This window comes from Notolepis coatsorum (genome assembly GCF_963971535.1).
Source record: "Notolepis coatsorum genome assembly, chromosome: 19".
Classification (NCBI taxonomy): Eukaryota; Metazoa; Chordata; class Actinopteri; order Aulopiformes; family Paralepididae; genus Notolepis; species Notolepis coatsorum.
In genome coordinates this window covers 23,233,193-23,253,708 of record NC_140183.1, presented here as the reverse complement: position 1 = coordinate 23,253,708, position 20,516 = coordinate 23,233,193, and the positions used below count along the sequence as shown (strand labels likewise).

The window sequence follows — 20,516 nt, the reverse complement described above, 5'->3', positions numbered from 1 at the left end:
CTTGCCATAAAAGTGCATACTAATTCCCATTCATAAATGTGATTGATTTGATTAAGTGCTTGCTCTACACACCATCGCTGTGTAGAAATAAAGACCTATTTCTAATTCGTACATTTGTGTTGGATCCGTTTCATCTACGTGACAGTGTTCATCATAATATATTTATGCCGAGTACTGGGTGGCCGAATATTAAGTACAAAGGTAGTGGTAGTAAGTATCATATCTAGTAATACAGTCAGGGAATTGTACCCCTCAGTTACAATCGCCATTCCAAATATCGATCGCGTTTATTGATCCAACGCTGGGTACTGGAAATATGTATTCCACGCTGTTCTGTGGCTCGGCAATGAATCCGATCGTCTCGGGTGACTTGTCTGAGAAGTAAAATGAGGAAGCAGGATTCCCCCCCCCCATGTGTTTCATTCAATCCTTTCCAAAGGGGTGCAGTACAACAGGGAGAGACGATAGGGGGCGGTATTTTCCCAATGGAGCTCAGAGAGAGTTTGCAGCACTAACGTGAGGCTAGATTGATGAAATATGAATTAAAATCACTAATAAAAAAAAAAAAAAAAAAAAATCTCTCGTCGTTGGCAATGAACGGTCGGCATGAACAAACTAGATATCTCGTCGTTGGCATTGAAAGTGTTAAAGGGGCACTTCACCAAAAAACACAATGCTGATTTATTTTGCATGTAATCTCACACACATCCAAGAACTAACTGTTTCATTTAGACATTCATTTAGTTTGACAGTTATTAAGAGTGATTAACAGGGACTTTTCCAGCTTTCTTTAACGTGTTCCTCCCTCTCCTCCGCAGAAGAACCCTGAGGAGGACTGCTCCAGCTTTCTTTAACGTGTTCCTCCCTCTCCCCCGCAGAAGAACCCTGAGGAGGACTGCTCCAGCTTTCTTTAACGTGTTCCTCCCTCTCCCCTGCAGAAGAACCCTGAGGAGGACTGCTCCAGCTTTCTTTAACGTGTTCCTCCCTCTCCCCCGCAGAAGAACCCTGAGGAGGACTGCTCCAGCTTTCTTTAACGTGTTCCTCCCTCTCCCCTGCAGAAGAACCCTGAGGAGGACTGCTCCAGCTTTCTTTAACGTGTTCCTCCCTCTCCCCCGCAGAAGAACCCTGAGGAGGACTGCTCCAGCTTTCTTTAACGTGTTCCTCCCTCTCCCCCGCAGAAGAACCCTGAGGAGGACTGCTCCAGCTTTCTTTAACGTGTTCCTCCCTCTCCCCCGCAGAAGAACCCTGAGGAGGACTGCTCCAGCTTTCTTTAACGTGTTCCTCCCTCTCCCCCGCAGAAGAACCCTGAGGAGGACTGCTCCAGCTTTCTTTAACGTGTTCCTCCCTCTCCCCCGCAGAAGAACCCTGAGGAGGACTGCTCCAGCTTTCTTTAACGTGTTCCTCCCTCTCCCCCGCAGAAGAACCCTGAGGAGGACTGCTCCAGCTTTCTTTAACGTGTTCCTCCCTCTCCCCCGCAGAAGAACCCTGAGGAGGACTGCTCCAGCTTTCTTTAACGTGTTCCTCCCTCTCCCCCGCAGAAGAACCCTGAGGAGGACTGCTCCAGCTTTCTTTAACGTGTTCCTCCCTCTCCCCTGCAGAAGAACCCTGAGGAGGACTGCTCCAGCTTTCTTTAACGTGTTCCTCCCTCTCCCCCGCAGAAGAACCCTGAGGAGGACTGCTCCAGCCGCACGCTGTCCTGGGAGCCGGGCCACCTGCTGCTCACGCTGTACGTGATCCGCAGCATGGAGCAGCTCCTCCCCTTCTTCAACCTGCTGAGTCAGGTGTTCAACAGCAAGGCCAGCAGCCGCTCAGGTTCCGCCTACAGCCGCGCCCCCAACGACGGCCCCTTCCCCAGCAAGGACGGACACAAGCTGGAGAGCCAGAAGGTGTTCTGGAGCCGCGCGCGGCAGAACATCGAGGAGATGGTGGAGAAAGACTTTCTGGAGGGTCTCATCAAGACGTGAGAGGACGAGGCAGGACTTTGGAACAAAACCATCAACACTAGTGAAAACCTCAACTTGTATATAAACAGAACAGGGGAATAACAATGGGAACCTAAAACCAGAATCCAGTTTGTAAATTTTTTTTGTTTTTTGTATTTTAAATGACTGTATTTTACTTTTCAAAAGCTATTCTATTTAATTTTAATTATTTGTATATACGGGGCAGACTGACCTTGACATTTCGTGTGAGCCCTTCCAGGACGATGTGAATATGCCGTGCCATTCCATATCCATGTGACTTAATAAAATAAACACTGAGAGTGATTTACATGGCCTCACGTCTCCGTGTCTTCACAACCACCAGAGATTGATTCATTATGAGAACTATTTCACTTCATTTCATTTCAAACCTTTATTTAAACTCAAAAGGCAACCGAGGTTTCCCTCAATTACAGTCAAATCAAGTGTACATACAGAAATAAGCAAATAAAAAAGGCATATACACAGCACACATCATATAAAATCACAACAATAAGACAAGTAAGGGTAACAATTAAAACACGTACAACTTGATTGACAAAGGTTGGAGATCAAGGTTTAAGAACTGTTAGGATTTTTTTTTTTTTATCTTTATTTTGAACATGCAATGAATACAAACAAACAATAACAAAAGCAAAACTCAACTCAATCTACATGTTCGAAAAGGAGTAGGAAGAAGTATACACTTATTTAATCCTACCCCTTTTCCACTACTATTTTAAAACTTAAAAAAGAAAAAAAAGAAATATATATATATATATATGCAAAACAAAAACTATATATGTAAAACATGAAAGAAATAAAATAAAAATTTAAACACCCGTAAATATCAAGTCCCTTCCTCATCCCTGTACCTCGTGAACATAATTTCCTTATACATCAGTTTGAATTGTCTCATGTTTGGACATTGCTTTAGCACCACATTTAGACTGTTCCACAGTTTCACTCCACATATTGAGATGCAGTGTCTTCTCATGGTAGTGCGTACATTAAGCACTTTTAAATTGAGTTCTCCCCTCAGATTATAACCCCCCTCCCTATCAAAGAACCGTTCCATTCCACATTCCATGAGCTAGGGGCATCATAGAACAATGCTTATTTACCCTGTTCCGAGCAAACTCAAGGGACCTTAAGGACACTAGAATGGGTTCCAACTATGATTTATTTATTATAAGAGCTATTTGTCTGTTTACTGGAGACTCTTTCAACTCAGAGGTTGCTAAGCACTATGCTGGTATATTTTATATGACTTCATCTGAGAAACCCTATGTATTGCACTGTACTGTGCACATCAAAATGTCTGCACTTAAAAGACATGGGTGACACAATTTCAGCACCATGCCACCGTGGACAGCGCCTCCCAGCAAGGCAATATTCTGCTAACCACACCAGAACCACGGACAGCTACCAATACCAATACTGATGGCCTTGTAATAATAAGGCCTGGTCTTAGTGAGGAGATATCCTAGACCTAGAGACTTGCATTCCGTGGCAAACATGGTAGATTTCAACAACCAATGACAGCAAGGGGGCGGGTTAAATCGTGTATTTCTTGTCTAGAGACAAGCCCCTCACGCTATCATGACCTTCATATGATGGCAGCAGCAGCATCACAGCCCCCCCCCCCCCTCATGCCATGCTATGCTTCACGTTTACTAATCGTGCGTGTCTTCAGCTCGTCAGCCGCGTGGTTGGCTGGGACATTCCCCTTTAAAGACTCGCGATGGCTGTAGTAGTAGAATAAAGGATGCTACTGGGTTGGTGATGACGCGTCACCTGACTCCGAAGAGAGGGGGCGGAGTGAGATGCTAATATAAATACTGTAATAAATAAATAATCAAATAGAGGGACCGCGGACGCAAATCCACTGAAAACGCCACCGTCCGACGATTCGGTTCGGACTCAGCATCGCCGGTGGTTACGAGCTTCTCCGCGGCCCAGAAGAGAGGAGGCGCCCAGGGGAGGACCAGCCGTGCGTGGTGTTGGATGGGGAGGAGAACACAGGCTCTGAAACCCAGGGGCTGCGGTGCTGGAGGAGGATTATCATCCGGGAGGCTGTCGAGCATCACCATCACCCCCCGGAGCAGTGTCGTGTTATAAGGGAGGCAGTCCACAAATACAGGCGTTACAGTAAGAAATAGATGTTATTTCATCGGAATTGAGCAAAAGATTAAAGGCTAAACTTAGACGCACGATCCTGCAATGGGCTTGCCTATATTTACACGAATGATATGACTCTGAGTCATATAGCGAGGATACCGCTGGCCTTGTCTATATTTAGACAAATGCTTTGTGCACAAGCAGCTTTATTTTACGAGTTACGTGGGTAGGCCTATAATATGATTGTTTTATAAACATAAATGAATGTGCAGAAACCCACACCATTGTGCATTAACTGAACCCGAGGGGCGACAGCAATCCGTCTCCAGCTTCCTAATCGATGTGACATTGAAATTCCACGCTGTGAAAACAGAAAGCAAAGCGGGCTGCTCTATTAATCTGGCTTGTAGTACAGTAGGTGTTTTTCTTCAATTTGGTTGCTTTTCTTAGCTCACTGCACGCGTATCTCTTATCTGTAGTTGTGCGTGTGAGGGCAGCCTCGGAACTAGTTGTTCATTGTGTGTGCGTGCGTGCGGGGGGGGGGGGGGTCATCTGACGTTTGATTCTTGAGGTGAATTATGATGAATTGAAAATGGGGGACCCTGATGTAAACAAGACGAAAGTCTTTCTCTGGTCTGACTGCATCCCATTAACAATTGTGTGTATTGAGCCGTACTGTATTGTACCCATTCTGCAATCTGTTAATAAAGTTTTCAATCAATCAATCAAAGGTCTGACACCACGGAGAGAAGATGTCGGGCCAGACGTTGACGGACCGCATCGCCGCGGCGCAGTACACTCTGACGGGATCCGAGGTGTGCCGGGCGGTGTGCAAAGCCACCACACATGAACAGACCGCGCCGAAGAAGAAACACCTGGAATGTGAGTTACACACCTCCTTCCTGTCCACGTCTAACATACTGTATAACTAGGCCACACGAAGGCCATTGTGGTTGCCTCTCCCATCCCTGTGTGCGTGTGTGTGTGTGCGCGTGTGTGTGTGTGTGTGTGTGTGCGTGTGTGTGTGTGTGTGGGGGGGGTGTGTGTGTGTGTGTGAGAGAGAGAGTGCGTGGGAGAGAGAGATACTGCTCAAAGTGCTCATATGAGCCCTGGCATTGTGTTCGAAGTAGTCAGCTTACATACATTCAAAAATCATAAAAAGTAAATGAACAGATTAGTCCAGTTTGCCGCTAAGCATGATGTGCTTAGCAGAAGAGCAAAGGAACTAATTCATTCGCTTTTTAAATACCGAAATGCTCAGTAAATACGTAAGTATTTAACCCTAAAACCAGATGGTTGGGCCACAACAAGGCCTGTCCCAGCGTCAACACCCCCCTCCCTGCATAATGGATTCTTGCCCCAGTACTGGTTGAATGCATAATTGAAAAGGTCAAAAGGTCATGCTGTAACCTCTGCTAACACCATGCCTGGTGACCTACAGTACCGGCGTGGTGACACAGGTGTTGTGCACCGTGCGGCGTTAGCCTCCATGTAAAGATGCTTCTCCTCAACCCCATGTCCTTCATGCCGGAGAGAGATACAGAGGACTGATGGTTTATGGGTAAAGTCATGTGCGTTACTACTTATAGTACAAATGTGGGCCAGTGGTTAGAGAGGCAGACTTGTGACCAGAAGGTCGCCGGTTTGATCCCCGGACAAGCAGAAGATCTGGGTGGAGAAAGTGAATGAATATCTCCCCACCCTCCATTAACAACCACTGCTGCTGTCGTTGAGCAAGGCACTTAACCCCCAGGCTGTGGTTGTACTGGGCAGCTCCTAGTGGTCAACAGTGTCAGACTGTGGTTGTACTGGGCAGCTCCTAGTGGTCAACAGTGTCAGACTGTGGTTGTACTGGGCAGCTCCTAGTGGTCAACAGTGTCAGACTGTGGTTGTACTGAGCAGCTCCTAGTGGTCAACAGTGTCAGACTGTGGTTGTACTGAGCCGCTCCTAGTGGTCAACAGTGTCAGACTGTGGTTGTACTGGGCAGCTCCTAGTGGTCAACAGTGTCAGACTGTGGTTGTACTGGGCAGCTCCTAGTGGTCAACAGTGTCAGACTGTGGTTGTACTGGGCAGCTCCTAGTGGTCAACAGTGTCAGACTGTGGTTGTACTGGGCAGCTCCTAGTGGTCAACAGTGTCAGACTGTGGTTGTACTGGGCAGCTCCTAGTGGTCAACAGTGTCAGACTGTGGTTGTACTGGGCAGCTCCTAGTGGTCAACAGTGTCAGACTGTGGTTGTACTGGGCAGCTCCTAGTGGTCAACAGTGTCAGACTGTGGTTGTACTGGGCAGCTCCTAGTGGTCAACAGTGTCAGACTGTGGTTGTACTGGGCAGCTCCTAGTGGTCAACAGTGTCAGACTGTGGTTGTACTGGGCAGCTCCTAGTGGTCAACAGTGTCAGACTGTGGTTGTACTGGGCAGCTCCTAGTGGTCAACAGTGTCAGACTGTGGTTGTACTGGGCAGCTCCTAGTGGTCAACTGTGTCAGATTGTGGTTGTACTGGGCAGTTCCTAGTGGTCAACAGTGTCAGACTGTGGTTGTACTGGGCAGCTCCTAATGGTCAACTGTGTCAGACTGTGGTTGTACTGGGCAGCTCCTAGTGGTCAACAGTGTCAGAGTGTACTTCTTGCCAAGTAGTCCTACTTTACATAAATGGTGGACTACTGTTAGAGGCTGTTCTACGGGCTATTTCTGTTAGCTGTGCCCCCTCACCACCTTATCACTTCAATCCTCAGACCTTTACATCTCTTTGTCTCAGTTTGCAGATGGCTCTGTGGCCTCCCATCCCCCTAACGACCTCCGGTAATCAGTCTATGACAATTAGACCAATAGCCACCCCTGGTTCAGCCTGATAAGCTCTAAGTTCCACCATAGGACTGAAAGACCTGCACCTGCAGCAGTGTCACGGTGGTCGTCTCAGTGTGGCGACAGTAGCGACAGTGGTCGACAGTGGCTCGGGAGGTAGAGCAGTCGTCTGGCAATCCGGAGGTTCCCGGTTCGATTCCCGCAGCGTGTCGATGTGTCCTTGAGCAAGACACTTAACCCCTAATTGCTCCCGATGAGCAGGTTGGCACCTTGCATGGTTGCCGCCGCCGTCGGTGTGTGAATGTGTGAGTGAATGTGTGAGTGAATGTGTGAGTGAATGTGTGAGTGAATGTGTAAAAAGGACTGAATGACCTGCACCTGCAGCAGTGTTGTTTCAGTGTGTCAGGGTAAAACAAAGAGACGGACTTGCATCAGTGTGGTTTCAGTGTGTCAGGGTAAAACAAAGAGACAGACTTGCAGCAGTGTTGTTTCAGTGTGTCAGGGTAAAACAAAGAGACGGACTTGCATCAGTGTTGTTTCAGTGTGTCAGGGTAAAACAAAGAGACAGACTTGCAGCAGTGTTGTTTCAGTGTGTCAGGGTAAAACAAAGAGACGGACTTGCAGCAGTGTTGTTTCAGTGTGTCAGGGTAAAACAAAGAGACAGACTTGCATCAGTGTTGTTTCAGTGTGTCAGGGTAAAACAACGAGACAGACTTGCATCAGTGTTGTTTCAGTGTGTCAGGGTAAAACAACGAGACGGACTTGCATCAGTGTTGTTTCAGTGTGTCAGGGTAAAACAAAGAGACGGACTTGCATCAGTGTTGTTTCAGTGTGTCAGGGTAAAACAAAGAGAAGGACTTGCATCAGTGTTGTTTCAGTGTGTCAGGGTAAAACAAAGAGAAGGACTTGCATCAGTGTTGTTTCAGTGTGTCAGGGTAAAACAAAGAGAAGGACTTGCATCAGTGTTGTTTCAGTGTGTCAGGGTAAAACAAAAAGAAGGACTTGCATCAGTGTTGTTTCAGTGTGTCAGGGTAAAACAAAGAGACGGACTTGCATCAGTGTTGTTTCAGTGTGTCAGGGTAAAACAACGAGACAGACTTGCATCAGTGTTGTTTCAGTGTGTCAGGGTAAAACAAAGAGAAGGACTTGCATCAGTGTGGTTTCAGTGTGTCAGGGTAAAACAAAGAGAAGGACTTGCATCAGTGTTGTTTCAGTGTGTCAGGGTAAAACAACGAGACAGACTTGCATCAGTGTTGTTTCAGTGTGTCAGGGTAAAACAAAGAGAAGGACTTGCATCAGTGTTGTTTCAGTGTGTCAGGGTAAAACAAAGAGAAGGACTTGCATCAGTGTTGTTTCAGTGTGTCAGGGTAAAACAAAGAGAAGGACTTGCATCAGTGTTGTTTCAGTGTGTCAGGGTAAAACAAAGAGACGGACTTGCATCAGTGTTGTTTCAGTGTGTCAGGGTAAAACAAAGAGACAGACTTGCATCAGTGTTGTTTCAGTGTGTCAGGGTAAAACAAAGAGAAGGACTTGCATCAGTGTGGTTTCAGTGTGTCAGGGTAAAACAAAGAGAAGGACAGTGGCAGGCACAACTGAAACCCAGAGGGAAGGAAATCAATCAGTCCAGTCTGCCGTCTTGATTCCAGACTAAAACATATTTCAAGAACCTCTGTTAATCATTACACAACAGATTGGAAAGCTCAGCCCGCGATGTGTCAGCGTTCTCTGGACATCTCAAAGTGCCCCGTAAGCATTTCTCTCCTCATATCCAGAGCAATGTTTGATTACTCTAGTCTGGCGGTGATGTCGCCATTAGCATCATTAGCTGCAGAAGTTCCCAGGAGCAGCTGGTCTATAGGACAGTCTGCTAACTACAAACACCTGGTCTATAGGACAGTCTGCTAACTACAAACACCTGGTCTATAGGACAGTCTGCTAACTACAAACACCTGGTCTATAAGACAGTCTGCTAACTACAAACACCTGGTCTATAGGACAGTCTGCTAACTACAAACACCTGGTCTATAGGACAGTCTGCTAACTACAAACACCTGGTCTATAGGACAGTCTGCTAACTACAAACACCTGGTCTATAGGACAGTCTGCTAACTACAAACACCTGGTCTATAAGACAGTCTGCTAACTACAAACACCTGGTCTATAGGACAGTCTGCTAACTACAAACACCTGGTCTATAGGACAGTCTGCTAACTACAAACACCTGGTCTATAGGACAGTCTGCTAACTACAAACACCTGGTCTATAGGACAGTCTGCTAACTACAAACACCTGGTCTATAGGACAGTCTGCTAACTACAAACACCTGGTCTATAAGACAGTCTACTAACTACAAACACCATGCTGGCCTATAGGACAGTCTGCTAACTACAAACACCATGCTGGTCTATAAGACAGTCTGCTAACTACAAACACCTGGTCTATATAGGACAGTCTGCTAACTACAAACACCTGGTCTATATAGGACAGTCTGCTAACTACAAACACCATGCTGGTCTATAAGACAGTCTGCTAACTACAAACACCATGCTGGTCTATAAGACAGTCTGCTAACTACAAACACCTGGTCTATAAGACAGTCTGCTAACTACAAACACCTGGTCTATATAGGACAGTCTGCTAACTACAAACACCATGCTGGTCTATAAGACAGTCTGCTAACTACAAACACCATGCTGGTCTATAAGACAGTCTGCTAACTACAAACACCTGGTCTATAAGACAGTCTGCTAACTACAAACACCATGCTGGTCTATAGGACAGTCTGCTAACTACAAACACCTGGTCTATAGGACAGTCTGCTAACTACAAACACCATGCTGGTCTATAGGAGGACAGTCAAATCAAGTCAAGAGTTTTATTTGTCACGGCATACAGGGCATACAGTGAAATGCGGGTGGTCATGCCCGCAGCGATTGTGCAATAATACAAGTAATAATAATAAGACATAACAGGTATAATGTACATAAAGTTTAAAATGCATGGTAAAAGACATGCTAAGGTCCTGCGATAGTGCAATACAGTGTTAAGCTACAGATGAGGCACTGGGTCTTATATACACTACTATACAATACTATACAATATACAGTTATACTATATATCCTTATGCTATCTTGCTATATCCATCTATTGCTATACAAGAACCACTCACGTTCTTTATTTTTTATTTTTATTTTTTATAAAGTAAAGTGACCTTTTCATTTTGTAAAGTGACCGTTTGGTGTGAGCGTGTGCAGCATGTGTGTGTGTGTGTGTGTGTTCGTGCTAAAGTGACTGTTAGTGTGTGAGCGTATACAGTATGTGTGTTGTGTGTTAACTACAAACACCATGCTGGTCTATAGGAGGACAGTCTGCTAACTACAAACACCATGCTTCACTTCCCTCAGCAAATCCACTGATTCCAATTAATTAAAGGATTTCCTCTCAAATTCACCAGAACCCCCCCCCCCCCCCCCCGACCTGACTAACATTCTCTCCAGAATAAAAAGTATGGAGAACATCTGTTCCCCATGTGTTACTCAGTGTGTTTAAGCAGCTTGTGCTCAGAGATGGTGTCGTTTTTAAGTCGCATTGCCTCTAGAACCGCATGTACCCCTGATGGCCCGGGCCTGCAAACCTTCTCTCCCGGGCCTGCAAACCTTCTCTCCTGGGCCTGCAAACCGTCTCTCCTGGGCCTGCAAACCGTCTCTCCTGGGTCTGCAAACCGTCTCTCCTGGGCCTGCAAACCGTCTCTCCTGGGCCTGCAAACCGTCTCTCCTGGGCCTGCAAACCTTCTCTCCTGGGCCTGCAAACCTTCTCTCCTGGGCCTGCAAACCGTCTCTCCTGGGCCTGCAAACCGTCTCTCCTGGGCCTGCAAACCGTCTCTCCTGGGCCTGCAAACCGTCTCTCCTGGGCCTGCAAACCATCTCTCCTGGGCCTGCAAGCCTTCTCTCCTGGGCCTGCAAACCATCTCTCCTGGGCCTGCAACCCGTCTCTCCTGGGCCTGCAAACCGTCTCTCCCAGGCCTGCAACCCGTCTCTCCTGGGCCTGCAACCCGTCTCTCCTGGGTCTGCAACCCATCTCTCCTGGGTCTGCAAACCTTCTCTCCGGGCCTGCAAACCTTCTCTACTGGGCCTGCAACCCGTCTCTCCGGGCCTGCAAACCTTCTCTCCTGGGCCTGCAACCCGTCTCTCCTGGGTCTGCAAACCGTCTCTCCGGGCCTGCAAACCTTCTCTACTGGGCCTGCAACCCGTCTCTCCGGGCCTGCAAACCGTCTCTCCTGGGTCTCCCCTACTCAGTAGTTCTGCCTGAGAGGGCCAGTATCACCACACTCTTCTTTAAAAAGAAAGTCCATGAAGCTTTTATGATCCACTTCAAACGGCCATATGAGTGGGACGGTTAAGAGGCGGTAGCGGTGATGACAAGTGCGTCTTACGTTAGAAAATAACAGATCTCTTATGAACTGTTGCTTTGATGGCAGACTGTGTCCTGGTCTGCTGTTGCTATGGTGATGTGGTTACAGCTTTGGCTTGAGAGAGCAGTAGGCCAGTACGCCTCTCGTACTGTGACCCTCCAAACCCCAGAGAGGAAGAGAGAGAGAGAGAGAGAGAGAGAGAGAGAGAGAGAGAGAGAGAGAGAGAGAGAGAGAGAGAGAGAGAGAGAGAGAGAGAGAGAGAGAGAGAGAGAGAGAGAGAGAGAGAGAGAGAGAGAGAGAGAGAGAGATGGACTTAGAGAGAGAGAGAGAGAGAGATGGACTTAGAGAGATATCAGATGCTAGAAATCAGAGGGGAGTGTTTATACCGGGGTTGGGATCAATTCACTTTCAATTAATTGAATTCAGGGCTGGATCAGGTCACCTGGCTGCTCTGGGTTGATAGGAAGCAGATCTCATTTGGCGACTGAGAATCTTAATTCCTTTTAAGAGCTGGATCATTAAATGCATTGTAAACAAGACAGACCACAAGGATTACATCCTGACCTGCAGGCTATTGCGTTTTTGTGTGTGAAGCAACTCTAACAAGAGAAGGAGCTTATAGAGACTTGATAAGTACCTGCAGACACAGCTGCCTCCATCTGCTGCTGCTTTTAACATCCTTTTAGATGAGTGTTCAGAGAGGAAGAGCTGCTTAGAGCTGAGTCACCAGCACAGACTGACACCTCTCAACCACAGACACAGTCTCAACCACAGACACAGTCTCAACCACAGACACAGTCTCAACCACAGACATCACACTAACTACCACTGACATCACACTAACAATCACTGACATCATACTAACAATCACTGACATCACACTAACAACCACTGACATCATACTAATAACCACTGACATCACACTAACAATCACTGACATCACACTAACAATCACTGACATCATACTAACAATCACTGACATCATACTAACAACCACTGACATCATACTAACAATCACTGACATCACACTAATAATCACTGACATCACACTAATAATCACTGACATCATACTAACAACCACTGACATCATACTAATAACCACTGACATCATACTAACAACCACTGACATCATACTAACAACCACTGACATCATACTAACAATCACTGACATCATACTAACAACCACTGACATCATACTAACAACCACTGACATCACACTAACAACCACTGACATCACACTAACAACCACTGACATCACACTAACAACCACTGACATCACACTAACAACCACTGACATCACACTAACAACCACTGACATCACACAAATGACAAATGACAATCACAAAATCTTCGAGCTGCACTGGATCTGTGTGTATCTGTGTGTGTGTGCATGTATGCACGTGTATGTATGTGCTTGTGAGTGAGTGAGTGTGTGTGTGTGTGTGTGTGTGTGTGTGTGTGTGTGTGTGTGTGTGTGTGTGTGCGCGCTTGCGCGTGTGTGTGTGCGTGCGCGTGTGTGTGTGTGTGTATGGGTGTGTGTGTTAGAGAGAGAATGCAAAGTGCCTCTGGCAGATTCCCAGTGAAGGCAGCTGAATGAGGATCAATGGAGGCTCTTCCTCCTCCCTGGTGGAGTTGTATGGATCGTCAGCAGAAACCCAGCTGTGTGTCGTCACATCGGCTGCTGCCCTGCTGCTTTCTACTCACACACCTCCAGCTTCTACTGACTGGAACAGACCAGAAACCACAAATTCGACCAATGTTACCCTTTGTCGAGTTCATGAGTGCTTTTAACTTAGCTTGACTGATTACGTCCACATGCACAGGTGGAAGTGATTGCGTTGCGGGGGTCACCATGAGGTGGTGGGGGTGTTGATGGATGGGGGTGGGGGTGTTGAGGGATGGGGGTGGGGGTGTTAATGGATGGGGGTGGGGGTGTTGATGGATGGGGGTGTCACTGTTAATTACAGGTGTCACGATTGATCAAATAAATCGAGTACAAAAAAAGTATCTATTAAAAATCACAGCATTGATGCTTTGAAACGTTTCATCGGTAGCAGTTTAATGTTCCAAAGTGTCTAGTCTGACGGTAAGACAACAGAAGACAACAGGAGAAGAATTATTCAGAAGCACTAAGATTCTTCAGAAAGGCTCTGAAAAGATAGAATAAAGTGAACAAATAAAAAAAATTCCGGTTGAATGAAAATGAATGGTTTACTGTAGATGATTAATGGATTAAATAAGTAAAAGCTCTACTGTTACCACAGTTATTGGTCCATGAAGCCTCAGAGGGCAAGGAACAGAGGTGAGATGACACGCTCAACCGTAGCAATACATGTAAAGGTGTTGCTCTAAGAGAGCTGTTCAGGGGGATCAGCTTTGGGGTCTCTCGCAGGAATGCTGGAGAGTTCTTAGTTTTTGGAGTTCTGGAGTAACAGAAGAGAGAATGAGCTAAGTTCCTACATTTAAGTCTGGATACTTGTACCAAAGTATCCAGCTGATGTTGAGGATATCATTACCCCGGCAACTGTTGTAATTATCTATCAGTATGGAGGAATAAATACCCACAACAAAGTTATAATGGATCTGCCTTTGACTTCCAGGCTCAGCTAAGATAATCAAGGAGTAGATAACAATGAGTGTGGTTATACGCTAAAAGGGGCAATTCACCCAAAACACCAAACAACATATTTTCCCCTTAGCCAGGGTGCTATCTATTCATCATTGTTGCTATTTGCTCAATATTTGTAGATATGGGTCATAAATGTCTGCCAACAGCTTAATATAATGGAGCTTAATGGGCCATCTTCTGTCGCGCTCAAAGCATCAAAAGATTACGCGTGAAAAAGTCAACGCCAACGTCTCTTTCCAGAACTCCTGATATGGTTCCTCAAGATAATCCACAGATGTCATTGAGAACAGTTTCATTAAGAAGTGTCACAGAGGGTGTACTTCAGTAGAACATCAACGAGGTATGTGTATTACTGTGTGATTACTGTGTGTGGTGTTCTTCTGCTGGTGGGAGATATAGGTCTGTGTATTACTGTGTGGTGCTCTTCTGCTGTGGAAGATATAGGTCTGTGTATTACTGTGTGTGGTGTTCTTCTGCTGGTGGAAGATATAGGTCTGTGTATTACTGTGTGGTGCTCTTCTGCTGGTGGGAGATATAGGTCTGTGTATTACTGTGTGGTGTTCTTCTGCTGGTGGGAGATATAGGTCTGTGTATTACTGTGTGGTGCTCTTCTGCTGGTGGGAGATATAGGTCTGTGTATTACTGTGTGGTGTTCTTCTGCTGGTGGGAGATATAGGTCTGTGTATTACTGTGTGGTGCTCTTCTTCTGGTGGGAGATATAGGTCTGTGTATTACTGTGTGGTGCTCTTCTTCTGGTGGGAGATATAGGTCTGTGTATTACTGTGTGGTGCTCTTCTGGTGGGAGATATAGGTCTGTGTATTACTGTGTGATTACTGTGTGTGGTGTTCTTCTGCTGGTGGGAGATATAGGTCTGTGTATTACTGTGTGGTGTTCTTCTGCTGGTGGGAGATATAGGTCTGTGTATTACTGTGTGATTACTGTGTGTGGTGTTCTTCTGCTGGTGGGAGATATAGGTCTGTGTATTACTGTGTGGTGTTCTTCTGCTGGTGGGAGATATAGGTTCTGTGTATTACTGTGTGGTGCTCTTCTGCTGGTGGGAGTTATAGGTCTGTGTATTACTGTGTGATTACTGTGTGTGGTGTTCTTCTGCTGGTGGGAGATATAGGTCTGTGTATTACTGTGTGTGGTGCTCTTCTGCTGGTGGGAGATATAGGTCTGTGTATTACTGTGTGATTACTGTGTGTGGTGTTCTTCTGCTGGTGGAAGATATAGGTCTGTGATCAGAGGCCACACAGGACATCCGTGGCCCAGAGGGAGAGAGAACCTCAGCTACTGTAGCACAGGGTTTGGTCCACTGCCAAATGCAGACCGACAGCTCTGTTTCTAAAAGACAAGGCCCTGACATCCCATGCTGCTCCTAATGACCTCCATCTTGATCTGCTGTTATCAGGCTCGGCTGCAGCTTCTTAATCCTCCCTGAGGTATGAAGCGTCATGATGTGGGTGTTGGTGGGTGTGTTGGTTGGTTGGTTGTTTGGTAGGTTGGTTGGTTGGTTAGTTGGTTGGTTGGTTGGTAGGTTGGTTGGTTAGTGGTTTGAGTGGTTGGTTGGTTGGTTGGTTAGTTAGTTGGTTGAGTGGTTGGTAGGTTGGTTGGTTAGTGGGTTGAGTGGTTGGTTGGTTGGTTGGTAGGTTGGTTGGTTAGTGGGTTGAGTGGTTGGTTGGTAGGTTGGTTGGTTAGTGGGTTGAGTGGTTGGTTGGTTGGTAGGTTGGTTGGTTAGTGGGTTGAGTGGTTGGTAGGTTGGTTGGTTAGTGGGTTGAGTGGTTGGTTGGTTAGTGGGTTGAGTGGTTGGTTGGTTGGTTGGTTGGTTAGTGGGTTGAGTGGTTGGTAGGTTGGTTGGTTAGTGGGTTGAGTGGTTGGTTAGTTGGTTGGTTGGTTGGTTGGTTGGTTGGTTGGTAGGTTGGTTGGTTAGTGGGTTGAGTGGTTGGTTGGTTGGTTGGTTGGTTGGTTGGTTGGTTGGTTGGTTGGTAGGTTGGTAGGTTAGTGGGTTGAGTGGTTGGTTGGTTAGTTGGTTAGTGGGTTGAGTGGTTGGTTGGTTAGTGGGTTGAGTGGTTGGTCCACAACAGTGTATGGTAGGTTGGTTGGTTAGTGGGTTGAGTGGTTGGTTAGTTGGTTGGTTGGTTGGTTGGTTGGTTGGTTGGTTGGTTAGTGGGTTGAGTGGTTGGTTGGTTGGTTGGTTGGTTGGTTGGTTGGTTGGTTGGTTGGTTGGTTGGTTGGTTGGTAGGTTGGTAGGTTAGTGGGTTGAGTGGTTGGTTGGTTAGTTGGTTAGTGGGTTGAGTGGTTGGTTGGTTGGTAGGTTGGTTGGTTAGTGGGTTGAGTGGTTGGTAGGTTGGTTGGTTAGTGGGTTGAGTGGTTGGTTGGTTAGTGGGTTGAGTGGTTGGTTGGTTGGTTGGTTGGTTAGTGGGTTGAGTGGTTGGTAGGTTGGTTGGTTAGTGGGTTGAGTGGTTGGTTAGTTGGTTGGTTGGTTGGTTGGTTGGTTGGTTGGTAGGTTGGTTGGTTAGTGGGTTGAGTGGTTGGTTGGTTGGTTGGTTGGTTGGTTGGTTGGTTGGTTGGTTGGTAGGTTGGTAGGTTAGTGGGTTGAGTGGTTGGTTGGTTAGTTGGTTAGTGGGTTGAGTGGTTGGTTGGTTAGTGGGTTGAGTGGTTGGTCCACAACAGTGTATACTGTAGCTGATTCACACTTGCTTTTAGATGCGGAGCATCGCTGTGATTGACTGTCTCACTAACTCACTCACAGTTAGCCACTCTGCCCCTAGTGGAGGCTCACGCTGCATTGCACTTTGAGTGGAGAACGTAGAAGATGTGGTGGCCAGGGTGTGAGGGGAGATATGTAAGATGTGGTTTGATTTGTGATTTGATTTGATGTGGTGGCCAAGGTGTGAGGAGAGATATGTAAGATGTGGTGGCCACTGCAGGGTGTGAGGGGATCGTGGATGCCTCCTGGTCCTGGGAGACTGGCAGCTTGCAGCCTGTGATTCTCTCTGCTGTCTGGATGATGTGTCTCAGGTCAGTCCTGCCTCCGGCGTTGGCTGAACCTGCACCAGGTATTGAGGAGGGGAGGATGGACTCTGTACAATTGGACCATCATTGCCTGCTGTGGCAGCTTGAACTTGTTGAACTTTTTGATGTCTATAACATTTTCCATCTGTTTCTCTCCCTCTCTCACTTGGCCTCTCTCTCTCTCTCTCTCTCTCTCTCTCTCTCTCTCTCTCTCTCTCTCTCTCTCTCTCTCTCTCTCTCTCTCTCTCCTCTCTCTCTCTCTCTCTCTCTCTCTCTCTCTCTCTCTCTCACTCTTTCTCTCTTCCTCTCTCGTAAACCTACGTGTTAAACACTGAAAAGACGGTACTCGCTAATTGGTATTTTGTCTCTTACTGTGAATATGAAAAGGTGTTTATAGCTTAACCACCGTCACTCCAATGGTTTCCTAACGAAACCTGCTCTCATACTCAGGGCCAATGGTTGGTGACGGGTGTTTGGAATATGTGTGAGCTTGTGTGTATGTGCGTGCGTGCGTGCGTGCGTGCGTGCGTGTGTGTGTGTGTAGTGTGTGGAAGAGTAAAAGGTGAAACATGAGCATGTCTAGTCCCTATTGGCTGTTCTGGCAGAACCACCATGACATCACTCTCCAACACAGTGTGTTGTCGTGTCTCAGACTGTGATGATGTCACCAGTGGGCGCTCTCATGGCTGGTTTAGGTGATCATGTGTAGGGCCAGGAAGAATAAAAAAAAAAAAATCTATATTGGATCGTTTCATTTGAATTGAATGTTGAAATCCTGAGATCAATCTTTTAATCTATTCCTTTTTTCAGTGGATGATGTGTGATGTGTTATTTCTAGCGCATAATCCTGCAGACGTGTCTAGTTCGCCCCTCTCGGACTAACATACTTTAAACCTCTGGGATAACAGTTCACTGATAGGTGCATCATGATGTGAGATGTAGAGCAGTAATAATAATATCTGTGTCTTTGTGTTCATGTTGTGCACCTTGTGCAGTTGAAAGCAGGCGGATTATAGCAGGGATTTAAGCTGCTGTCATATTCCTCCAGTGTTCTGGTTGTCTCTTCAGAATCCTATCAAATTATGAATGAAGACAGAATTAGAACACTGAGGAGTGCGGACATGGGGAGGGGTTAAGCTGATTACGTGTCCATTTTGGGAGACAGATCCTCGCAAATATAATCCAGGGTGGATTCAGAGCACATTGTGCTCTTTTTCAGAAACGCCCTGCTTCACACTCACACAAGTTACACATTCACTACTGCTATACTACTGCTATACTACTGCTATACTACTGCTGTACTACTGTTATACTACTGCTATACTACTGTTATACTACTGCTATACTACTGTTATACTACTGTTATACTACTGCTGTACTACTGCTATACTACTGTTATACTACTGCTTTACTACTGTTATACTACTGTTATACTACTGCTGTACTACTGCTATACTACTGTTATACTACTGCTTTACTACTGTTATACTACTGTTATACTACTGTTATACTACTGCTTTACTACTGTTATACTACTGTTATACTACTGCTGTACTACTGTTATACTACTGTTATACTACTGTTATACTACTGTTATACTACTGTTATACTACTGCTATACTACTGTTATACTACTGCTATACTACTGTTATATTACTGTTATACTACTGTTATACTACTGCTTTACTACTGTTATACTACTGTTATACTACTGTTATACTACTGTTATACTACTGCTATACTACTGTTATACTACTGCTATACTACTGTTATATTACTGTTATACTACTGTTATACTACTGTTATACTACTGCTATACTACTGTTATACTACTGCTATACTACTGTTATATTACTGTTATACTACTGTTATACTACTGTTATACTACTGTTATACTACTGTTTTACTAGTGTTATATTACTGTTATACTACTGTTATACTACTGCTTTACTACTGTTATACTACTGTTATACTACTGTTATACTACTGCTGTACTACTGTTATACTACTGCTATACTACTGTTATACTACTGCTATACTACTGTTATACTACTGCTATACTACTGTTATACTACTGTTATACTACTGTTATACTACTGCTGTACTACTGTTATACTACTGCTATACTACTGTTATACTACTGCTATACTACTGTTATACTACTGCTATACTACTGTTATACTACTGTTATACTACTGTTATACTACTGCTATACTACTGTTATACTACTGTTATACTACTGTTATACTACTGCTGTACTACTGTTATACTACTGCTATACTACTGTTATACTACTGCTATACTACTGTTATACTACTGCTATACTACTGTTATACTACTGTTATACTACTGTTATACTACTGCTGTACTACTGTTATACTACTGCTATACTACTGTTATACTACTGCTTTACTACTGTTATACTACTGTTATACTACTGTTATACTACTGCTGTACTACTGTTATACTACTGCTATACTACTGTTATACTACTGCTATACTACTGTTATACTACTGCTATACTACTGTTATACTACTGCTTTACTACTGTTATACTACTGTTATACTACTGTTATACTACTGCTTTACTACTGTTATACTACTACTATACTACTGTTATACTACTGCTATACTACTGTTATACTACTGTTATACTACTGTTATACTACTGCTGTACTACTGCTATACTACTGCTATACTACTGCTATACTACTGCTGTACTACTGTTATACTACTGTTATACTACTGCTTTACTACTGCTATACTACTGCTATACTACTGTTATACTACTGTTATACTACTGTAACTGAGGGGTACAATTCCCTGACTGTATTGATAAGTATGGTATCATTAAACCACTACCGCTTTATGTACTTTAATTACTGGCCATACAGTACACGATATCTAAGTATGATGAACACTTTCCCACATATGAAATCAGGTCCACACAAAGGTAATAGTCAAATATTTAATATATAGCAAAAGGTACATATAATAGTTACTTATTACATTTATGATTTGAATTGAATGCTCTTGTAAGGCAAATGAGTACTCGTATGCAAATCAACACTGAATGTCCAATCTCTGGTTACACAGGAAGCAAGTATACAACCTGGCTCTTAGGGGATTATAGCGATGGTCACTTAATGATTATAGCTGGATAATATACTGAAGGGGTCCCGCCGGTTGTAAGCCAGTAGAGGGGGTAGGAGAGCCGTCGGCTGTATCCCGTCTGGTCAACGATTTCTAGGGAGAGTCCAGGTACAGAACACAGTGCCCGTAGAACCTTGATCCGCAGATGAATACACTTGGGCTCTCTTGTAGACGATAGCTGTAGCTGTCGCTGTCGGTCCACAACGAAGAAGAAGCGAGGCGACCTCAGTCTGGTGTGAGCACCGTCTCACCTTGGCTCCTCTCGGGGTAAATCCAACACTCACCGGTGTTGGCGATTATCCGCTCCACAAATCAAAGCACCAAAGCAAATAGATATTCCATGCCGTATAGGGCTCAGCAGTCGTCGGGGTAGGTAATCCAATGTGCAGGTCCACTCGTCCTCACCTAGAACTCCTCGGATGA

At 45.3% G+C, this 20,516-nt stretch overlaps 2 protein-coding genes across 4 annotated transcripts in view; both read left to right on the top strand.

The window, feature by feature from the left end:
* The window catches only part of dop1a (DOP1 leucine zipper like protein A), a 103,874-nt gene extending 101,628 nt beyond the window's left edge, over positions 1 to 2,246 (top strand). For all 3 annotated transcript variants that reach the window (XM_084336427.1, XM_084336428.1, XM_084336426.1), the window contains exon 37: positions 1,659 to 2,246. In XM_084336427.1, coding sequence (XP_084192553.1) covers positions 1,659 to 1,964 — 306 coding nt within the window. In that variant the 3' untranslated portion in view covers positions 1,965 to 2,246. The remainder of the gene's footprint in view (positions 1 to 1,658) is intronic.
* A 2,588-nt stretch (positions 2,247 to 4,834) lies between these two features.
* Positions 4,835 to 20,516, top strand: part of snap91a (synaptosome associated protein 91a) — a gene marked incomplete at both ends in the record, with an annotated part of 154,288 nt that continues 138,606 nt past the window's right edge. Inside the window, 1 exon segment of the mRNA XM_084336577.1 lies at positions 4,835 to 4,964. Coding sequence (XP_084192703.1) covers positions 4,835 to 4,964 — 130 coding nt within the window.